Source organism: Stegodyphus dumicola, chromosome 7 (genome assembly GCF_044657685.1).
Source record: "Stegodyphus dumicola isolate Sdum_Otavi_A_Nest chromosome 7, ASM4465768v1".
Taxonomy (NCBI): Eukaryota; Metazoa; Arthropoda; class Arachnida; order Araneae; family Eresidae; genus Stegodyphus; species Stegodyphus dumicola.
The window spans coordinates 55124472-55148896 of record NC_140774.1 but is presented as its reverse complement, the minus strand read 5'-3'; the positions used below and the strand labels follow the sequence as shown (position 1 = coordinate 55148896).

At 31.8% G+C, this 24425-nt stretch overlaps 1 protein-coding gene across 4 annotated transcripts in view; it reads left to right on the top strand.

The window, feature by feature from the left end:
- Positions 1-24425, top strand: part of unc-13 (protein unc13 homolog) — a 293041-nt gene that overhangs the window by 236132 nt on the left and 32484 nt on the right. For all 4 annotated transcript variants that reach the window (XM_035360008.2, XM_085820232.1, XM_035360007.2 and 1 more), the window contains 9 exons: positions 2198-2313; positions 3976-4041; positions 5822-5919; positions 8698-8848; positions 11047-11115; positions 11222-11311; positions 14112-14383; positions 15158-15243; positions 17897-18023. In XM_035360008.2, the coding sequence (XP_035215899.1) occupies positions 2198-2313; positions 3976-4041; positions 5822-5919; positions 8698-8848; positions 11047-11115; positions 11222-11311; positions 14112-14383; positions 15158-15243; positions 17897-18023 (1075 nt within the window). The remainder of the gene's footprint in view (positions 1-2197; positions 2314-3975; positions 4042-5821; positions 5920-8697; positions 8849-11046; positions 11116-11221; positions 11312-14111; positions 14384-15157; positions 15244-17896; positions 18024-24425) is intronic.

Sequence of the window (24425 nt, the reverse complement as noted above, 5' to 3'; positions counted from 1 at the left end):
GACACCCAAACCAAATTTATTGATTGAAAATAAAATTCTAAAAATATTCTGAATTTTTTAATATACTACTAAATACGAAACTTCTTATTCAAGTATAATCGCATTAAGAAACCAATGATAAGCCATTAATACCTATCATGATTTTTATAAATCTCAGTCAACCAACTTTAAAAGTTACCCTGTTAGGGAAAAGAGACTGAATACAGTATGGATATTTAAATATTTATTCACTCATTTCTATTCTATTAAAAGTGTATAAATATCACAAATGTCTTATAAGATGTTTCATATGCATAGTGTGTCTCGAAAATTTTATTTGCAGTAAAATATATACCTTTCTAAAGCAGATGTTGGGAATATGCTCCAAAATCCTGAAGATCTGCCAAAATAATCGTTATATTACTAGCAACCATCTGTGGAATGGCTGATGAAATTTGATGAATGTGGGTAATGATTTTATTGGAGTGAATTGTGCATATTTCAATGAACAGTTACTTTTAGGACTTTCCATGCAACGTGCATTAGAATCACATGCAAGGAAGGCGCATCCGTTTGACTTTTAGTAGATAATCATTCAAAGTTGTTTAAAAGCTTTTGTATCCTCATCTTGTTCTTTTTCTTTTCTTTCATTTTGTATATGTCTTTTTTCCTTCACATTTTTGTTCTTTCGTCAGCAGAGGACGCTAAATACTTTTTGGTGTTCAAGATTAAAAAACAACTTCTCCGATATATGAAACGTAGCGGCCCGTCCGCTCAACTAATGGAAATGCAATTTCAGGTATTTTTATTTGAAAGCATGTGCTCGAGATTCTGATGATTTAAAATAAGAGAGCTCTCATGGCTACGGTTACGGTGAAATGATTTTAAAAATTTCGAACCGTAAGATCATAAATGACGTTGGAACGATACACATATGACGAAACCTTCCGCGTGAAACATTTGCAAAGAAGAGCATTGATAAAGATCAGTGATAGAGAAGTTGCATTGACGGACTTTTCATACGAATTCCAAAGAGGCCACTCCCACAGGTATGAAAAAGTGCTCCATCACAAGTGCTTGTTATACAGCAATGTTGCAAAATTACGTAATTCCGGAACTGCAGCAGGGAAACGTTGTTAATGGAATTGTTTGGACGCAAGATGGTGCTCTCCATACGTGGCCACTTCTATTCAGAAAGAGCTGCAACAACACCTTGGAGATAGAGTCATCTCCCGTAGCTTTGCAGTTTCTTAGCCACCTCGATTTCCCGACCTAACTCCGATAGATTTCGGGTTCTGAGATTATATGAAATCCGAGATTTATATATCAGATCCATCAGATTTGTCAGAGTAGAAAGACTCCATAAAACGTGAAACTGTGCAGATTGCTCCTGCGATGTTACGTCCGTCATTGCTTGCAACAATCTCACGCGAAAGCAATGCTTTATCGTCTGCGAAGACCTGGTACGTTAAAAACAAGTAAATTTCGAAATTTTTTCACTGTAACTATATCCGTGAGAGTTCTGTTGTTTTAAATCGTCTCAATCTCGGGTTCATACTTTCCGAAAACAGTATTTAAAATTGCAATTCGATTGCTTGAGCGATTGACTGCTAAGGGTTGATATATCGGGAAAGTCTTTATGGTTCATTATATTACAGTTTTAACCAACGCGCACTCACAGACTTAAAGTAGAATATTGAGTCTGTATTTTTGTTACAGTCGATCTCTAACAAATATTGAATTTTTCCAGTTATTAGAATCCTGAATTAGAGCTGTTATAGATCACAATTATAAACTTAAAAAGTTTGAAAAATAATTGTCGGAGAAAAGTTTGTTTACCAAAAAAGGGAATTATTGAATAATCATTTCCAGAAAATGTATATGTTATTCTTCTACGATTTAGACTTATATGTGCGTTTGAATTGACGTCCTTCAATAAAGTCATTGAATTATATATATTAAAGTTTTTATGATTATGTTTAATTAATTTTCGTACCTTTTCCTGGTTTTGCATAATTATTATATTTAAATTACGAAGTATTCAAATATTGCTACTGGTGTTTTTATAGTTTGTTGTTTACTGTTTTTTTTTTTTTTTTTTCCAAACAATTTCAGTTTTATATAATACTTTTGGCTTATTTATTTTGCAGTTGATTTGTGTTATCTTTTTTATTCTTTTGAGTACAAGTAAGAATTATTCTTTCCTCCTTCCACACAGAAAAGCGAACGGACAAATCTGCCGTGTCTGGCGCCATTCGATTGCATATCAGTGTTGAAATCAAGGGTGAAGAAAAGGTGGCTCCCTATCATGTACAATATACATGTCTACACGAGGTACAAAATAATTTTAATTATTAGTTTGCATTTAAAACTCTGAGATTTTTATATCAGCTGACGCCTTAACTGAAATTATATTTGTGAATCTTCTTGTACAAAAATTATGTTGAAACTAGCGGGCTAAAGCCCACTTTCGTTCGCCTGGATTCGAAAGTTGAACCGAACTACCAGTGTTCAGCGATTTTACCTGGGCTGCGCTCGCTGTATTCACGTATGCATACACAACATACCCGTTCAGCGAGATTCGAATGTTTTAATGAACTACCAGTGCTCAGGGATTTTACTCGGGCTGCGATAGCTTTATTCCCGTATGCATCCACAAGGTACTGCACACACGATACACATGCGGAAAATCACGAAACCATCCATGCATCCAGCCCGTTCGCCGGGATTCGAAAATTGGACCGAACTACCAGTGTTTGGCGATTTTACTCGGGCTGCGCCCGCTTTATTCACGCATTCATCCACAAGATACTGCATAGAAGTTACACATGCGGAAAATCAGGAAAAACCCCATGCAGCCAGCCCGTTCGCTAGGAGTCAAAAAATGGACCGAACTACCAATGTTCAGCGACTTTACCTTTCAGCAATGCAGACAGCCCGTTACTACCAATGCAGCCAGCCCGTTCGCCGGGATTCGAAAGTTGGACCGAACTATCAATGTTCAGATTCTAATACTTCGAAGTGTTTATCGTTACATTTTTGATTCGAAGTGTTTATCGTTACAAATTTGATCTTAGCTTGTAGATTTTGGTTTAATACTTGAAATAGTATTTAAACTAGGCAATTACGATAGACATACTGATTTTAAAAATACTGCTCCAGAAATTTAATGCATACAATATAAAATTGAATATTTAAAATAAATTGTTCAAAAACTACAAAATCCAACATTAAGAGACTTAATTATTTAAGACATAGCTGCGTGCTTATTTCTTTCTATCACTTATACATAAGCAATAAATACTTTCTCAAGTGGTAAAACTTCGTATTTCGCATAAAATCCACTTACTGAAAACTCTTCAAAAAGATATCTTTTCCGGTGTTTAAAAAGTAAACATAATGTTTCATTAATAATTAATGATTTTTATTACAAAATATATATAATAATGCGATGCATTATGAGTACAATTGTTGTTAACTGTTTGATAATTACTGTAAATTGATTGATAGTTATTGTAAATATATATAATTCCTTCGAAAGTACTAGTTCATATAATCATATAAGTAAATAAATATAATCATTTAAGTAAATAAATACAATATAAGTAAATAAATATAATCATTTAAGTAAATAAATACAATATAAGTAAATAAATATAATCATTTAAGTAAATAAATACAATATAAGTAAATAAATATAATCATATACTTAAATAAATACAATTTATATAAGTAAATAAATGCCTTATTTTTAAATATTATTTGTTGGAAAAATCATAAAAATAACTGAATATAGTGATAATTTGTGCAATAGTTGGTTAAAAATTAATTCATTTCTTATATTATGTCCTAACATTGCAACTTGAATAGTCAGTGTCTAAAATTAAATAAAAATTGTTGATTTAAATATATAAAATAAATATTTTTTTATAAATTTGTTAGTAAAAATCATTTATACAGTCTTTAAAATATTCTAATGGTATTCTTTATTTTTAGAATCTTTTTCATTATTTATGTGAACAAATAGGAAGTGGTGAAGTGAAATTACCTGAAGCAAAAGGGGTGAGTTTGCCTTTTAATTCTCCGTTTACGTGTCTGTGTTTTCTTCGAAAAGAATTTGTTTGAGTCGTCTACAAAATTTGTTTTCTTTGTTAGAAGCAAAGTCCGTCATGGAAATTTATAAAAAAGTTATGAAGAATAAATATTCAAAGGACATAAATTTTACATAACATTTAAATGTTTAAACATTGTCGAGCCTGCCCAAATTCCTGGGTGTTATTTCATTTCCGCCTTGGTTATGCCATATGTTTTATATTGACTTCGACAAGTAGGAGGGGTGACAAGGCTTAATTCTAGGTGCTCGGAATTAGGGGCTGCTTCTTATAGTGGGTCGGTAAGTGAAATGATATGAGCAGAAGATAAAAAAACCTAAATAAAATATTAATTTTTTATTTATCATTAGAACTAAAATTAATCATTTAATCATTTTACTAGGCACATTACCTTATCTTTGAATCTTAATTCATTCTTAGAATGACTGCCTTGTTGGTTTCTAATAATTTTATAAACTACTATTTTAAATAAAAATTATAAATTAATTTATAACACTTTAAAATCTTACATTTACCTGAAGACCTCACCTGCAAGTTGATGCAAATTCCAATAAGCACAAAAACTATTTTAATCCAAAAATCTCATCAGATAAAAATATAGGAAGAAAGCTTGAATATTTGCCCATTCCTCATCACGTGGTTTATATTTACATTGACTAGATTACCCAGCATCAGAATAGCAACACTGTTTTCGCTAAACTAAAGAAAATCTCTACGACCTGTACTGCGTCCTGTTGTCTTATTTTAAATGCTGTACAGCATCATATACATATCTTAGTAATAGCTGGAAGTTCTGACATGGAAACCCGCATGGAAGCTATGTTTCTAACTGAAGTTACAATAATATTTTAAGGGCGAAAAAGAATCCCTAATACATATGCTCAATGAAATATTTGATTAGATGTTAAAATCTCATTAATCATATTATGTATATATTTAATAATAAACGGAATATAAAACTTACACTGATTATAAAAAACACAATTTAAATTTTTGTTCAAAGAAGTTCATTGACATAAACGGAAAATTCACAGCTCTAAAAATATCAAGTAGTGAAATTACAGTCTTTGCCTAAAACTTTATGACATAACGATTTTAATTTACTTGCGTAGAAATTTATATAAACTGAAGTCAGCGATGTATTAATTAGAGATTGCATGTATCACAGTAGAACTAGAAGCCTTAGATTCACTATTTGCTTCTTTGTTTGGAGCATTACATTCAAACAATTTAATTTGGGACCGAGAGTTCGAAAACAGAAACTTATTAGTGTTATTATTATTCTCTTTACTTGTAGAGTGTACCTCGTTTTACATTCGTAGTCCCAGAATTTTCTTACACGACTTAACAATTAAAAAACGTATGAAGTTTCATACAAGATCGATTTTTTATTTCAGCAGACACGGGTAATCCTAAAAACTGGAATTACTTTAATGAAGTTGAACCAAATATTTGCATTCTGTGTTTTCGATGACTTAAGTTAATCGATGAAAGGTTATGTGAATTTGGCATTTATTATAAGACTTATAAAGTATATTTCCGAAACTTTATGCATCTTGTTGATATTTCATCGTGTTGAAAAAGCTTCTTAATTTGCGGTTCTTCAGTTAATTTTGATCAGATTCTAAGCATTTTCACTTTACGTTTTCCCAATAATCATAAAAATTAAAATTATTCTTTTAAAATCATATTTTTCCCAATTTTATAAAATATCAGTCTTTGTTTTCTAGGATGATGCATGGAAAGTATATTTCGATCAACCTGCTCAAGATATTGTGGACGAATTTGCTATGAGATACGGTATTGAATCTATCTACCAAGCAATGACGTAAGTTCGACTTTGTGAAAGTTAAAAACATATTTTAAGTTTCTGTATAAATCGAACTGATGCTTTAAAACTTAATTTTTTCCCATGGCGAATACTTCTCAACTCAGATTTAAAGATCTATATCTAAAAAGAGTTTCGTTTTCGTAATTATTAAAATAAAGTAACACATAGTGATTTTATAAATTATAAATGGCATCCTACATATGAAATCATACATTATTCTTTGAGATAATGTTTTAAGTAATTTGCAGCCGTGTTCAAAATCATCATTAATTATTTTCACATCTGTTCTTTTAGAAATCCAAAAATAACGTTTCTTCACATTTATTTATTATACTCTTTAAAGAATTTGAAAAGATGGGGTATGCGGGATTTTATTTGTATTTTCAAAAATGTTACGCAAAATGATTTAGCTAAACATCCTTAAGTTTGGGTCTGGTGGTTAAAAAACAAAACACATAGTTGTATTAAAATTGAAAGGCAAAATTCATTTTACTAGATATCGCACCCGCATCCTTTGGATCAATCATTTGAGTAACTCTTCGTTAAAACAATAAGTCCGGGAGCAGCACACCGTGAAACATAAACAGTTCCAATCTATCTACTCTAGAATCTATAAAATATATGAAGGTATAGAAACTATTATTCGAGTAACAATTTCACATGTATAAAATATATTTCAGTATAAATTTAAATTAATTTCATAGAGCAGGTGGACTTAGTTTAATGCAAGAATATTATTTCTTCACTTTGCTTTTAGTTTAATCTTTATATCATTATAAAAATTAGATTTTTTAAACTGTAAAATTTAATAAACTATTGAAGTAGCACTTTGAAATTCGTTTTTTATAACAGTGAAAGAAGAGAAATAGCAGAAAGTAACTGAAAATAGTTTGCTTTGAATTTCGAATAAAAAGAAAACATTAGAATATAAGTTTTCTCTCTGTTTTCGTTGAGAGTTTGCGATATGACCTCAATTCTGCTTTTAATTTCTTCTTCCGTGAACTTTGTTGCATGTAATTCAAATTAGAGTTTTAACAATTAAGTAGTTTATCACTTACGAAAACAGTCATTTTGAATTTAATCAAAGTAAATATATGCATGAAGTCATCAACGATCATATCTGATTCTCTGTGGGTGAACAAAGTGTAGCCGAAATGTAATAGATTGTTGCTAGAAACTTTTATATTGACAAAGTTTGGAATTTCCTATAACTAAGACGAAATGTGTAATCCTTATTTCCTATCAGCCTAACTGCAAATTCCCAAGGAATATTAGGTATAAATTTACTACATTTTGTATTAGCGTGTGCGTGTTGATGGCATATTAGAAATACAGAATAAATAAAGCATTTAACAACTTTTTAAATTTTGAATAACTTAGACCTCCACTCAAACATGTGTACCTGGAAGACCGAATTTTCAATTTAGAATTTCTTTTAATATCTATTTCATATTTATGAAACTTGAATGAATTTTTGATTAACAAGTTCGATGATTTTAAAGTGAGCAGTGACAGCATTATTCGAAATAAAACATTTTTATCTGTACCGCGCAAGACTGTTGCCATTCGGAATGATCTAAAATATGTATCTTTAAATTTTAGATTAACAAATTCTGCTCTAGGAAAGTAATGTGTTGCCGCGGTCGGAAATAAAATTCCATGCTCCAGCTAGTTGCAATTCAGTAAAGCCTAAACTACTTTCAGATTTAATGTGGTAGGTTACTGAGTGATACAATTGGTTTAAAAGCAATAAATATAGTTTATAAGAATATTTTTCTACTTTTTAATGTGATTGATTTAAATGAAAAGGCATTAAAATCATGAAATGTCTAATTAGAAATATTAAATATGTTTATAAAATTAGACTAGTTGCACGTATTGAAACCATTATATACTTTTCATTTTTTACGATAACTATTTTAGGCGCCTAGTCACGGAAGCAACTAGTTTATAAAGATGTAATGTATCTAATATCAAAATAAGTATGGTAACCTCTAACACTCTATTGGGAATTCTAAAGATATGCTGTTTTTAAATATTTTGTAATTTGCTGTTGAATTTAAGTGCAAAGAACGTGAAATTTAATAAATAAAATTAACACATAAAAAGTTAATAATAAAAAGACATAAAAATGTGATGAATTGAGAAAAAGTTGAAAAAAATATAAAAATGCATGCCAACACCTAACACTGCATTGGGAATTCTAAACATATGCTGCTAGGCAGCTTTTAAAATTTTGTGATTTTGTTGTTGAATTGTATGCGGCGTAAGTGCGAAGAAAACGATGTTTAATAATAAAGCTAAAAATGCGGGGGGAAAAAAGAAGAAGGTTAGCAGGAGTGTATGTAAGAGCAGACTTGGTAGATTGCGAGCTTAGAGAGGATAAAAATTCCTAAAAAAACCTATTCGGCGACCGTTAAAATTTGAAAATTCAGATTTTTTCCCTTATGTCCTACTTTTAATACGATCCTCATAATGATGCAAGAACATCCAGAAATCCTCGAAGCAAATGAAAGTAATCAACCCGAATTTACGAGATATTCCTTCGATGGTGTTTGACCTCTCTAAACGAGCTCATCCCGAGGAATAAGGAATTTTTTAATACAGAATTTCATTCATTTTCTGCCATACCTCGTATACTGCGTACTTATGTTTTGCGTAATGTTGTATTACTTGTATTAATTAATGTTGCTGAAGTTGCGTGTTGATGGCGTATACGCAACACATTTATTCTTATATAATATCAGTTTGAGAATTCTTTTCCATTTGTTGCAGACATTTCCATTGCCTGTCCACCAAGTACATGTGCCAAGGAGTGCCCGCCGTTATGAGCACACTCTTAGCCAATATCAATGCCTACTATGCACACACCGCTGCTTCTTCCGCCGTCTCCGCTAGTGATAGATTTGCTGCCTCTAACTTCGGGGTGAGTATTCTAATATTATACACTTAAATAGTAATTTTAAGCTTAATTCCTGCTGCTTAATTAAATATCAAAATGTATTGTTTAATTATAAAATAAGTGGATTTTCAAATGCACTAACTTAAATGTCGAAATCAGCAGCTGTTGGGTGCTAACAAGCATGCATTGTGAGATACATAGATAGATTTTAATATCGATTGCCTTTTGCAGTGGTTGTGAAGTACATTCGTCTTAGAATGCTCTCTCAGATTCTATCCTAACTAAAGCCCTTTCATATTTAAATTCGTTTTCATAAAGAAACCAAAATTCTTCAGCATTGGCTACTTCAATCGAAGGCACTGGCAGAATCACAAAGACACGTTTTATGAGCCTGAATACCTAACGCTAACATTTCTAGTCTGGTAAATCATGTGTATAATTTTTTCGATATATTAATGTGGCGCACGAACATAGTATGTATTTCGTATTATTTGTTGTTGTCTTATTTATGACAGAGATACCGGTTTAGTAACTTTGAATTTTTTTACGTTCTATTATCTCAGCGTAGCCTTCAAAAGCGCATGAAATCGTTGTACTGTAAGAATTTATGTGATGATTAACGACATGTGACAGAATAAATTGAGAAGTTTCATAACTGCATTATTAAAAATTATCTGCCATGATTTCATTAATAATTTCATCGGAATAACAATCTCTTCAGCTGATTTCCCATACAGTCATCACGCTGCACTCGTATATTTTCCACGGGCACCTCTAAAATACCTTAAATCATTGATCTCAAGCTCAAATTGCGTGATGGCCACATGCACGACCTGAAAACAACCTGGCGGGCCATTATTTTTTCCCCTTCTTTTACATATATAGAATGGAAGTTTTTAATAACAAAATGAAAAAGATTTAAAATAAATTTTAAATTTCCTTCGCTAAATATTTATCAAAGCATAATAAATAATAATATTGTTACTTTAAATGAAAACAAGTTTATATTTTTTTCGTATTTGAAATCTGACGTTTAGTACCTGCAAGACATTTGTTTCTGGTTCCCTTTGTAATTTAAGAATATGCTGACAACTAAATATTAAATTCTTAGACTGACTTTTCTTTGAAATAATTTTAACATGTTTAATTAGTCATTAAATAATTTCGTTTAAACTAAAAATAAACAAATTATGAAAACTTTCTAAGTTTTCAGAGAATATTTACATGTGGGGTCAAACTTAAGAAAAAATAATCACAATGTTAGGAATTAATAATGATTCTTTCTCTTATTTATTAAGTTTTTATTCGAGACATAAATAAACGTACATTAGGTGTGCATGTAAATAATTATAAACTTCTTTCTTTCTGAGTACAGCTTGTTGGCGTTTCGGCTCTGGTAAAGTTTGTAACCTTGGACAGAAATTGCTAGAAATTATCTTCATTGCGGATTATTGATGCTCGTTGGTCAATCGGATTCATTTCTTATCAGTTTTTAACTGTGAAAAAAAGCTGTTCACGTAAAAATGTATTCCCAAACAAAGCGATTATTCCTAGTGCAAAAATTCGTAAATTTTCAAATCTTCGAATAAGATTTATATCACGTTATAAATTAGTTAGCTTTATTTACAGATTTTCTGGTGATACACACAAACTGGTGGTTTACAGATATTCATGTTCGTTTTTAATGATGATGAATAAACTGGGAATTCAAATAACTAACACCTTGAAATCTTTGCAGCAGCATACTAGTAACAAATACATGATTGAAATATCTTGCCGGGCAGCCAGTTTGAGATCACTGCCTTAAATCAGTAGTGTCTTTCTTCGCTTTTCTGTAAACGTGTAAAAAGTGAAATAAGCATTCCATTAAACAAATAATATTGACTATTCATTGATTTATTATTCGACATCTGTCTGAAAAAGATTTCTCTTGATAAGCAAAACAAAATTCTCTTTATGAATAGAGTATTAACTTCAAACCGAAAAGTAATTTCCATGTAAAAGACCTCTTTAGTTTGGCGTAAGACATAATGACGTCATAATTTCTGCATTGCCGAAGAAATTTACTTCATATGAACAAACATTGTCATAGTGTTAACTTTGACTGCTTCAAAGTAAAGTTATGAATATCTTTGAAACATTTATTATGCCTTATGTGATTTGCTTGAAAATTTTGTCTACTTACAAGTGTTTTTTTTTTTTTTTTTTTTTTTTCATTTTAGAAAGAGAAATTCGTCAAACTTTTGGACCAATTACATAATTCACTGAGGATAGATTTATCCATGTATCGCGTAAGTAATAAATTGCATAATTATAAATTTCTCATAAAAATTTCATACTTTTAATGCAAATTACGATACATTGTTTTCTTATCAATTTTTTTCTTGAATTTTTCAGAATAATTTCCCTGCATCGAGTCCAGAGAAGCTTCAGGATTTAAAATCAACTGTAGATCTTTTAACTAGTATTACCTTCTTTAGGATGAAGGTATTATAAATCTATTTATCTTCAGAATTTATGATTTATATACTTGAGACCGATGACTTTATATAATTGTGTAATTATGTTTTATAAATATTAAAAATATTTTTATGATTATTTCACATGAATGTATTAAATTATATGTTATGTTTTATTTTTAAATATTTTAGATTATGTATAAATTAAGTCTGAAATATTTACATGCAAAAATACATCCAACTTAAGCATTTGCTATTCTTTAATTCGCGATTGAAACAAAAATTCTATTTCTAATATTCATGAGCTAATTTTCAAGTAATCAAATTAGATGAAAGTATCTCCTTTTTTTAAAATTTTTATTTTAAAATTATTTGTATAATAAGCTTTTAGCTCTGTCTTTGGATGAGAAAAATAAAGGCATATTGCTTTTTTATATTCATTACAGTTATATTAGCATTACTAGAAAATTAGGCTAATTAGTTAATTTACCTGAACTGTCAGCGGAAGTTGCATATTATTCTGCCTTTCTTATACAATATGTTATATTTACAATCTTAACGTACTTAATAAGTTTAATTTACTTAATAACGTACTTAATAATTTATAACTAAATCTGTAAATTATAATAAAATGCTGTATCGCTTTGAGAACGCCACAGAAATCGATTGCAAAATTTTAGATTAAAACTTGATAATTTTAATGTCCAAAATACTATTAAAACTTTAAAATTAATAGCTTAAGTGAAGTTTGGTAAAGGAATGAGCATTTTATGACTCAAGATTAATCGATTCATATTAAATCGGAATAGAATTAAGATTTGAACATTTCAGATGCTTTCTGCATTAAAACAGTGATCCTACTATTTAATAAAAACAAGCTCATTTTTCGGAATAAGTTTCCTTTCAAAGATTTTAGTTTTAGTTAATATGCGTAATGGTACTTCTTATCAGGTTCCAAGCACTCTTTTCAAACTGCATCAATTTAATGTTCAGACGTCAGTTAGGTATGCATGTAATCTGTTGTACGGTTTATTCATTGCCTTCAAAATTCTTCTTAGTACTTTCATTTAATGCTCGTCTGTCCACTTACTCACACATTATTTTTGGTGTAATTATTATGTGAATTTAAACGTCGCATGCTTCTATTTTTTAACATAAAATGAGTTGTCTACTTATTATTAAAAAAGGATTTTACATCGAAGCGTAATACTAACTGTTTACTAAAATCAATTATAAGAATATGCTGCCTTAATCATACCTTAAAACAGCATGCGTTAAAACATTATATGCCTTAAAACAGTTTAATTTTAAAAATGTTAGGTGTGTCAAGTATGAATATTTTTATATTACTAGCATTCCTAATTTGCAGCAGATTTTTGACGGTAATTCCATAATAAAATTTTTATTACTTAAACTTGCTTGTATTTCAACTGACGTTGCTATTAAATATCCCACTCTAATTTAATTTTCTATTTGCATTACTTTTAACTTACTGTTAACTGTAAATTTTCTTTTCCTCCTAAATTAAACTTAGAATTGCATTGCATTTTTGATATCATTTACACCTGAGGTTTGGTCTTCCGAAACATTAAGTGTAATCTAACAGGAAGAAAATATAATAAAAATAAATTTGAAAGAAAATAAATACAACTTATACTTTTTTTTTATTTGGGTTTTTTTCATCATCTAAAATTTGAGACTGCTGTTCTAGAATTTATCCCTTCATAGTTAATAACGCTTGCTAAATTTCAGCTAAATTTGAGGATAATTCGTGTTCTGCTTAGAAACCTTAAACTGAACCAATCTAACTCAAGCTAAGGTTAAAGAGAAGAACTAATTCATTCCTTTGAGTGATCCCTCGCCTACGCGATCCTTGTAGATCTTCTTTTAAACCTTAAACTCAGGTACTCAGCTAATATGAGAAAAGCATTCTTATTTGTTTGCTTTCTGTTTCAACTTAAAAGCTCTGAATTCTCCAGTTTCAATCTAAGACGCAGCTTATCTTTTCTGTCTGCCTGATTCATCCGGTCATCATCTAGAGCAAGCGTTGGCAATCTAGCAATCTAGGGTAGGCAGATCAAAATATGTATTAAGACATTTTCGGTTTTCACTTTAAAACAGATTTTTTTGGTGAATAATAAGATAAACTGTGCTAAGAAAATAATTACAATACACTTTAAACATGAAAATTATAATTACAATTCAAATTATTATGAAACCAAACTTAATGAACTTTATTTTATCAATGGCTCCCTTTATGCTGAACTTGTGGCGTCAGTTTCATCATGTCTGGCTTATAGTTAGTAGTCTTAACACGAGTACAAAGATCTTAATTTTCGGTAGTTAAGTTACTCCTGTTCTTACTTAAAATAAATTTAATGTGTGAAATTATTTTCTCGCATTTATAATTTGAACCGAAAATAGACAAAATGGCAAAGCCATGATTTTAGAATTATGGATTACGGATCAACGTTGCCAAATTTATCCATTTCTCCTTTAAATTATGTTATAAATTTTAAAAATGCATGTTCGTTACCGCAAGTTTGAAATCAAACAAAAATGCTATTGTTGTTATTTATTTTCAGTTTATTTTTTATGTATTATTCAAGTGTTCGCTTTATATTTATGTTTCATAATTTATTTTTATGTATTATACTTTATTTTCGGAGTTCAAGTGGGTCACTTAAATTATGAAATGAGCCACACGATAACCCGCTGGTCATAAGTTGCAAAGGACTGATCTAGAATGTAAATCCAACGTTCTCGTATAGTTAGAATTCATTTGTTGTGATCTCGCTTACTGTTGTTTCTTTCATTTTGATCTACAGGTACAAGAATTGTCAAGTCCACCTCGCGCCAGTACAGTAGTGAAAGATTGTGTAAGAGCTTGCCTTCGATCGACGTATCAGTTCCTATTCGAGAACTGCTACGAACTATACGGTCGAGAGTTCCAAGTGGAACCCCAAGACAAGAACAGAGAGGGTGGAAACGAAGATCATGGACCAAGTCTGCACAACCTGGATTTCTGGCACAAATTGATCGCGCTCATGGTATCTGTGATAGAAGAAGATAGAAACAGTTATACTCCAGTTCTTAACCAGTAAGTTGTCTCACTTTCTTTTGGAAGCATAAACTAAACTTGAGACTAAATCTCAAGCGACTTTTCGCTATGTCCACTAAGGAGGCAGAGAGCCATACGAAGGGTGTAAAAGACCCTTTTATTAAACTCAGATAATTTAACAGAAGGCACTTCTTGTGTTTACTAAACCAGTTAGTATTTATGCATAACTCAAAACTAATGAATTCAAATCTAAAACTAAACTAAGTCGTAAGTTATCCAAAGACTACACAGAATGAATAATGCGCAAGTTGGCTTAAACCTAGTACCGGCGTGACAAGTCTAATAGCGGGAATAACGCAGGTACTCTGATGTCTAAGATATTCATCCAGAAACGTGGCCTTCAGGCGGAACAACTCTGATTCAACAATCTAAAACCTTCTTTTAAAGACCGTCGTCTTTCTACCTCATACGCTAGAACTAAAATTTGCATTCTGGCAGGAAAACGAGAAAGACAGTAAAGCTAATTAACATAAAATAACTGGTTAGAAAAAAAAATAAATCCTTACAGTTGCAATAATCTTTCGTTTTTTGACAAAAATAAAGACTAAAGACAGAAATTGAAAATTACTTGCAAGTCCATTTTGTTGTAAAAAATGCATTAAATAATATCACTCCATAATGAAATTATTTCTTTTTATGCGTTTGCATATAAAAGCCTTTATAATGTATGTAATATTTTCTTAGACCTTTTCCTTTTCTTTTGCTTAAAGTTTAGGCACAGATAATAATTTTACTTTATTTTTATTAATATAGATTTCCTCAGGAGCTAAACTGTGGTCAGCTGAGTGCTGACACGATGTGGAGTTTATTTGCTGTAGATATGAAATATGCATTAGAAGGTGAGAATCTTGAAATGAGCGAAAATTTATTAATTCCTGTGCTTATAAATTTAGTTGAAATCCAACCTTATATTTGATGTGTTTCATGCCTAGTGTTTACTAGGATCTCTTTAATGTGATCAACTCGACGTTTTCAAAGAAAGTAGAAAATTTATGTTAACAATTGACTATTGAGAAACGACTGTGTTGTATTTGTTATCAAATTACGCAAATAATTAATGTTTTCAATTAAAATAAAAAGGAATTAATTTATTATTGAGAGATGACTTACATTTCAAAATTTAAATAATATTGGAGAACATTATCTATGAAGCGTGACCGCCCATCTTAAAAAAAAATCATTGTTTTCTTAGCCACCATTGATTATAATACTTTTATTCATTGGAAACAAAACGAATTATCCAAGTTGTGAGAGATATTTCTACCTCTGTAACGCATACCTTCGGTGATGTATTGAAAAGCGCGTCCACCAAGCACCCTGGGATCCGGAGTTAGAATCTCGGTGAGGTTATTACTCAGTTTTCATATTTCCTGTGTAGCCAATACCTGATCGCTCTACAGATGGCGCCTAAACTAAAATGTGCTGGGTAATAGTTTCTTGCCACATAGATTTTGCAGCTAGGACCCCGCCTACTCAGTTTCTCTTTCAATGAAGAGAAAATGTGCGGGGAGAGATTTTGGAAACCGGATGTGCTTACAAAATCGTGATGTATTTGGAAACACTTCGGCTAACTTCGAAGATACGGAGTTAGAATCTCTGCGAGAACGTAGCTCAGTTTTCATGTTTCCTGCTTCAATAAACCTAATGAGTCTACAAAATCTCGATGCATATCATCGTTACATAATCACGTAATGACTGAAATGGTTATAAAAATCCAGCAGCTTTATGATATTTTATGCAACTTTCACGCGGTTTTTATTTCACAATTATGATTGGTGTTTACAGCTGGAACTGCAACAAAATTGCTATTAAATAGATTTTAATAGATTGTAAGTAGATCTAGAGTTTCCAGCATTATTAGTATATTGTATTCGATAAAAACCAATCTTTTGATTTCTCATGAAGTTTAGAGAGTTTTATGACCGATTTGTTTATTAAATAATTGAATATAAGCTTAAATGATTAAAATACTGAAGCTCTACGTTTTAAAAAGAGTGAATTAATAAAGAAAATGAATTAATAAAGAAATCTTTTCGATTACTGTTATAAAAAAATAGCAAGCTATTTTGCAGAACGTTTTGCTCTTGGGAAAGAGAGCTCTGTGTCGGTTACTTTTGAAATCGATGTAGTTTCATATAAAGTTTATGTCAGTCTAAAGTTTTACCTTCCTGATATTATATAAGCTCTTTCAAACGGTAATTGTAATGCTGAACAAAGTGAGCAGTTTAAAAGCAAAAAAAATATTTTTAAATAATTTAAACTCTATTTTAATTTTTTGTAACATATCCAAGTGACTGAATTTTAAATGCATTTATTTCATAATGTAATTTCATAATGTAATTTAGTAATTTAATAATAAATTTAATAATGGATAATTATGAACATTTACAGCATTTATTGTGGATAATTGGGGATGTTTCGAATGCCTTAACTCAGTTTTTACTCGCGTGTTTCTTCCGATATAATTTAAAGTTTTTTTTTATTTCACAATTTTTATCCATCTACCATTATGATTAAATGTTTAATCTTAAGTTTTCTCTTATTTTTAATATCGCGTTTCCGTCGCTTATTAATTTTAATATTTCTTACTACCGGGCAAGCCCGCCAGCTGAGCGGGCCGAAGCCAAATTTTAATTGTTCGTTTTTAAAATAATTCCCATGTTAAAATTCGCCGGTATTCGAAAGTTGGACCGAACCACCAGTGTCCAGCGATTTTACCGCTCAGCCGCTAATGGGCGCTTTTGCGAAGTGTAATCGCGAAAATTTTCGGGTTTGATATGGCAACAGTAGACTCTTTATTTAAATTATTTTTGGTTAACTCCTGTCTATAAATTTTATACTTAACATCGCTTACAGTAAATACAAACTTTAAATGTTTTTAAAATGGTAGACAAACATTTAAAAGCGTTATTTTACAATTGTTTCATTCCCGGTGATCTTAGTCGTAACTGTAACTGCTTTCGGTGCGTTTGTTTACAGAAGACAAATTTTTTGGATTTATGATTTTATCTGATGGTGTTTTCTGAGTATATAAATATGTTGAAAACCGCAATAGATGATGTTACTTAGTTAATGTATAACTTTGCATGATATTATATGTATCTTGATCTTATGTGTCTTCTGTTACTGTGTCTCAAGGTAGAGGCTAATATTGGTTTCCATGTTAAAAAATAAAAGTTTAAATTCAAAAATTTTAGTTTCCCTGTTATAGGAAAAGTTAGCTTCTAAACTTGACTAATACTGTTATGTGACTGGACCTCCAATATTTACTATTAATTTTCCCTCATCTTTACATCTATTCAGCTTAACAAAACACACACCTGGAAGACTCTATTTAATGTAAATAACAACTTTGACTACAATATCGCGTTTCCGTCGCTTATTAATTTTAATATTTCTTATACATTTATCATTCTTCCCATATTTAATGTTTATGAAATATTTTGTGAGGTCTTAAAACTGCTTTGATAATGTAATTACTTTGTATTTCAGAGCACGAGCAGCACAGACTATGTAAAAGTTCAGCGTACATGAATCTACACTTTAAAGTAAAATGGTTTTATAATAATTATGTTAAAGACGTCCCTCTATACAAAGAAGCAGTACCTGAATACCCTGCGTAAGTACACTCTGCAAGTAACTTTTTGCAAGGCACGCACTAATATGTTTGCAAGTTAATAAACACTTTTCCCTTGATTTGCTTTAAAATCATTTTCTTTAAAAGTAACAGGCTGTCTTGCATTAATTATTAATAGTAGTTAGTTTCTGCAAAGTTTCAAAAACCTTTATTTCTTGTGTTTGAATTTCTACCGTTAACGGGTGATTTCTAATTCTGTATGTTATATATAGGAGTACAAGATATGTAGTTAATATTGTATGTCCTAAATATTTCGCCTTCTTAGAAAGGTTTGTGTCAGTCTTATATCCAGCCAGGAAAATCAAGTAAACAAGCCGATTAATGTATTGTTTGTTTCATTTTTCCGAGTGACATTATAATCATTTTCAAAGCGTTTCTAAATATTTAACATCATTATATTCCACTTAGATCAAATAATCATCTTGTTTGAAATTAATCAATATCTTGACTTATTTAATAACTTCGAACGAATGGTAATATATTTAGCAGAGAAAACCTTTTTAATTAACAACGAACTTATTTATTTAGCATTCTAAACATTATAAAAAGAATCACATTCCATGCGTTATCACGCTCAAAATAATATATAACAAAACATCACTGTTGCCACAAAAAATCTACACTATAATGAACATATTAAATTACTGTGCATTAACTGAGTTCGTGCACGTTTCTGAACATCTTCTCACCTTGCAATTTTAGGAAATTGCAACGTATTCTTTGCTCAGTTCATCAGTTTCTAATTATGACTCTTCAGAGAGAGGTAATTTATCCGGCTCCTGTTTAAGCCAATCCTGCTCCTCCCACCATCTGCTCTGTAGCAACATTTTGGCATCGCACCCTCTAGAGGGTAGATCAGCTGGATTGCTTAAGCTTGGTACATAATGCCAATCTTCCGGATTTGTGCATCTCCTTATTTCAGCTACACGATTTGCTACAAAAACGCTCCAGAGGGAGTCTTTTTTTATCTATGTCAGAACTACAGACGAGTCACTCCAAAGGTACATTTGTCACTTTGTCAATTTAAGAGCATCAATGACTTGACGATACAGCCGAGTAGCTATAAGTGCTCCAAGCCACTCTAATCTGGGAATAGTTACTTCTTTGGCAGGCGCTACTCTTGATTTACATAATACCAATTGTACTGAAGTTTTGCACTCAAAATATGCACGCAAGAAAATGCATGCTGCATAAGATACCTTACTAGCATCACTAAAACAATGTAGAGAGATAGAGCAGTCATCGAAGTTTCCAGTCACAAGTCTTCTTGAAATTTTACAATAATTCAAGAAGATCTTTTGATCCAAGCCTGAAATTCTCTTTCTATACCTTGTGGAATATTTTCATCGCAGGAAAGTTTCATCTTCCATGCTTTTTGCAGAATGAGTTTTGGAATTACCGTAGTTGGACTAGTAAATCCGATGGGGTCGAATATCCTCTGTGAGACTGACAGAAGAGATCGTCTCGTGTGAGCACTCTCCGAAAATGTCAAAGGGGTTAAATTGCAATAAATTTCATCATTCTCGGTGTCCCATGAGAGTCCCAGAATTGGAATGATCTTCTGATAGGAAGTCATGCTTCTATCTTTGAATGGGGCAGCAGTCCACCCTCTAAGGTCAAAACCTCCTGAAAACATTAGAGTTTGAGATTCCTCTTTGAACTTCACTACTTCTTCTTCGGTTTCGAAACTAGCTATACAGTTGTCGACATAAAAGGATTTCTTCAATCTAAGTGCCGTTCCTCTTAAATCTTGTGAAGCATTATCCAAATGGTAAGAAATCGTTGCTCCCAACAGGAATGGACTCGAAGAAATGCCGAACACAACACGACAGTGTCTGTAGGTAACAATCTCGGTTTTGTTTGAATCTTTCCACCACAGGAATTTCAAAAAGTCTCTGTCTCTGGCACACAAACTGATTTGTAAGAAAGTTTTCCTTATATCGGCAGTAACACCAATGGCATGTTGCCGGAATTGTATAAAACGTTTTGGAAGCATTTCTATTAAATTCGGCCCCTTTTCGAGACAAGCATTCAAGGAATTCCCATTTTCATCCATCAATGATGCATCGAATACAGGTCGCACTTTCGTAGTCATACTGGAATCTTTGATTACTGCTTTATGAGATAAATAGTGACCAGAATCACTATTATTCTGAGCCATTTCAATTATACCTTCATCGTGCCAGCCTTTAATAATACCATCATATTCTTCGAAAAAAACCTATCTTCTGCAGTCTTCGTGTATTGGCGAAAAGTCTTTTTTCCGCTTTATCTTTATCATCTTCAAGAATCCGATGACTACCCTTCCAAGGCAAACAGACTTCATACCTATTGCCCTCGATTATTTTAATGTTCTCTATAAAAATTTTGATCATTTCAGTGTCTAAATTCACTTCAGCCGGATCTTTTATGCCAATTGTCTCTAAATTCCATAGTTCTGTGAGATCCAAATAACAAAGTCCGACGGTATCAAGCAAGGTATTATGACTTTGCACTGGGCATGGTAGGGTCCAACCCAATTTTGTTTCAATGGGAATAAGGTTTTTGTCAATTGGAATGATATTATTCGTCATCAACAGTCCGGAATAGTCGGCTCCTATTAACAATCCGATATCTGATGTATCTCTACCAGAATCACTGATTTTGATTTTATGTTCTCGAAGTGAGCACCATATATGTTTGAGTTTCACTCTAGGAATGTATCCATAAATTTTGTCTTTATCTAAAACCAATAATTCGTATTTGAATTTATTTTCCATTCCTTGTATTTCGATATCAAAAATACCATGGACCTGAGAGTCAGTTTCAACTCCTCCAAACAAATTGTGGCTCAAAGTCTCTTGTTCTATTAAACTTAATATGTTTCACAAACTATAATCAATCAACAAATGGACTGTATTCCTACACTTTTATTAAATTACACTTGTCAGCGATGCAAAATAATTGATACAAAATAAGCGAGCCATTCTACATGGCTGTCACAAACACAATTCTCTCAATCAATAATCTTGTTGCCACACATAAAGTTCAAAACTAAAAGAAGAAAAACAAAAGGAATTTACGCTGTTTGCAACAATAAAATGAAGCAAACGATACTCACATAAACATCCTGGCCCTCGTTGAAATCCCAGGGGATTTCAACAGTTGGAGCATTTTGAAACTTCTTAGTCTGTAATAAAAATAAACATAAGAAAAATAATACAAAATATTATATGCGAAACAGTTCATAGTTTTTTAGTCTGAATAGGAAGAGGACACAATTTTACGACTGGTCGTTTAATGACACCATGACCAGTTTTAATACTAGCAACTCTGACTCTTTGATCTGAGCCCGGATGAACAGTAATTATTCTCCCTAACCTCCATTTAAGAGGCGGAAGGTTGTCTTCTTTGATGAGGACTAAGTCATTGACTTCTAAATTGTTTTGACTTTTTTGCCATTTAGGTCTTTGTTGAAGCTGAGACAGGTATTCTCGACTCCATCTTTTCCAGAAGTGCTGAAAAATAAACTGTCTCACATGCCATCTGTCAATGTGATTGAAGGAACTATAATTTAGGTCTGGTTCAGGTATAGCAGTTAAAGACGTTCCTATTAGGAAATGACCAGGTGTTAATGCAGTTAAATCATTTGGATCAGCCGAAGTTGGACACAATGGCCTAGATTTGAGACAAGCCTCAACCTGCGTTATCAAGGTCTGAAATTCCGGATAGGTCAGCACAGTATCACCAACAGTCCTTTTTAGATGTAATTTCATTGACTTTACTGCCGATTCCCATAGTCCACCAAAATGGGGAGATGATGGCGGGTTGAATATCCATTTTATTTCCTCTAAAGACAAAAATTTGTGAATTTCTTGATTTTGCTTACATTGCAAAAAACATTTTCGGATTTCTTTGTCTGCACCTTTAAAGTTAGTACCGCAGTCACTATAAATCTCAAATGGTTTCCCTCTTCTTGCAATAAATCGTTTCAATGCACTTAAAAATGCCTTTGTTGACAAATCTTCTACCACTTCAAGATGTACTGCCTTGATTACAAAACACACAAATAAGCATACGTAATATTTAAATGATTTTTGTCCACGTCCTTCACGATGTTTAATTATGAACGGTCCAGAAAAATCTATTCCAGTTCGATGAAATGGTCCCGATTGTGTTACTCTAGATTCCGGTAGATCAGCCATTATTTGACTTGCAGTTTTAGCTCTAAGTTTGCAACACGTGATACAAGATTTTACTACTTTTCGGATAGCAGATCTAGCAGCTATGATCCAAAATTGCTGTCTAATTAAAGATAGAAGAAGTTCCGGTGCTGCATGCAGATATTTGACATGAAAGTGTCTAATTATGATTTCTGTCAGATTGTGTTTTGAAGGTAATAAGATTGGATGTTTTTCATTTTCTGATAGTTGCGCATTTTTCAGTCTTCCTCCTACACGTAACACTTTGTTGTCATCTAAAATTGAACACAAGCTAAGGAGGTTGCTGTTTGTAGGTAAGTCCTTTCCCAACTCCAAACATTGAATTTCTTTAAAAAAGTGAAATCGCTGTACTATTCGGACAATACAGAAAGTTGCAGCTCGAATTTCATTACTAGATAAAAAAGACGTATTTCTTTCTAGATATGCTACTTTAGAATTCGATATGAATCTTAATATCCAAGCAAATATGCGTTGTAACTTTGGAAATGAAGATATATTTGATATAATAGCAAGTTCCTGTACAGGTTCAGAAACTACAAATGAGACTGTTTTACGTGCATCTGGTAATGCCTCTTCATCTATAAGAATATTTTTAGATAAGGCAATCTCACTGCACTTTAACCAAGAAGGACCATTCCACCACAATTGATGAGATAATAGTTCTGCAGGAAATAATCCACGTGAAGCACAATCAGCTGGATTTTCCTTTCCATCAACATGACTCCAGTTCTCAGGTGGTAAGATGGATTGTATTTCAGAAACTCTATTGGATACGAATACTTGCCATTTTTTAGGATCTGACCTTAGCCATGACAACACGATTTGTGAATCACTGCAAGCTTGCACTAAATCAAAATTTATAACTAATGCAGCTTTTACAGACTGAATTAAGCGTGCCAATAACACTGCTGCACATAATTCCAGTCTTGGAATCGTAATAAATTTTAATGGTGCTACACGAGTTTTAGCTGTTACGAGTTTAACATTAATGTCAGAGTTATTGCAAGTTTTGATATAAATAACTGCTGCATAACCTCTTTCAGACGCATCACAAAATCCGGGAAGTTCACATCGAAAATAATCAGGTAGCAGAATTTTCCTAGGTATATTTATAGAATTCAAAAGTTTAACTTCTCTACATAGATTTCTCCAATTTCGATCAATCTCTTCTGTTACAGGATCATCCCATGATAACTGTAATTTCCACAATTGCTGAAGGATCATTTTAGCAAGAATTACAAACGGAGCTATCCACCCCAATGGATCGAATAGTTTTGCTACGAATTACAAAATAATTCTTTTAGTCGGAACACTTTGATACTCTATTACACCGACATTACATTTGAATTCATCACTGTCCGGATGCCATTCCAATCCCAGAACTTTCAATGTTTTGTCTTCTATTACACGATGAATATTGTCACTATCTGTGTTTGTTAAGCCAGAGGTTTTTAACAATGACGGTTCACTTGTCGACCATTTGTGAAGCTCAAAGCCACCACTTTTTAGCAGATGTTGCAATTCGTCTATCAATGCAATACCTTCCGAACTATCTTTTACACCAGTTAACATATCATCAACATAAAAATCTCTTAAAACTATATTCTTTGCCTTTGGAAAGTTCAATCCTTCATCAATCGCTAACTGACTCAAAACTTTGGTTGCAAGATATGGAGCAGCTGCAGTTCCATATGTAACTGTTTTCAAACGACAAACTTGTATTTGCTTATATGGGCTATCTCTCCATAATATTCTCTGAAAATCTCTATCTTTTTCATGAACCTTTATCTGTCTGTACATCATTTTAATATCAGCGGTTATTGCAATGTTATGAAGTCTAAATCTTAGTAAAATACAAATTAAGTCATCTTGGGCCTATCATTAGTGTATCATTTAAAGAAACACCTGTGGTTGTTTTAGCGCTCGCATCGAAAACAACTCTCAATTTTGTTGTTAAGCTAGAGTCCTGAACGTTCCTGAACACATCTTACGATGTACCGTAATTCTATAATGACAATATTGTGTTTATTGAATCTTTAAATTTTTATTGAATTCTTCATATTATTCAAACTACTTACCACATAAATTTCCTTTTTATCGCAGAATATTATTTTTTTTTATTTTATGTATTTAATTGTTAATTCTTACAATATTTGAAATATTTTTCTAATGTTGTATCAAA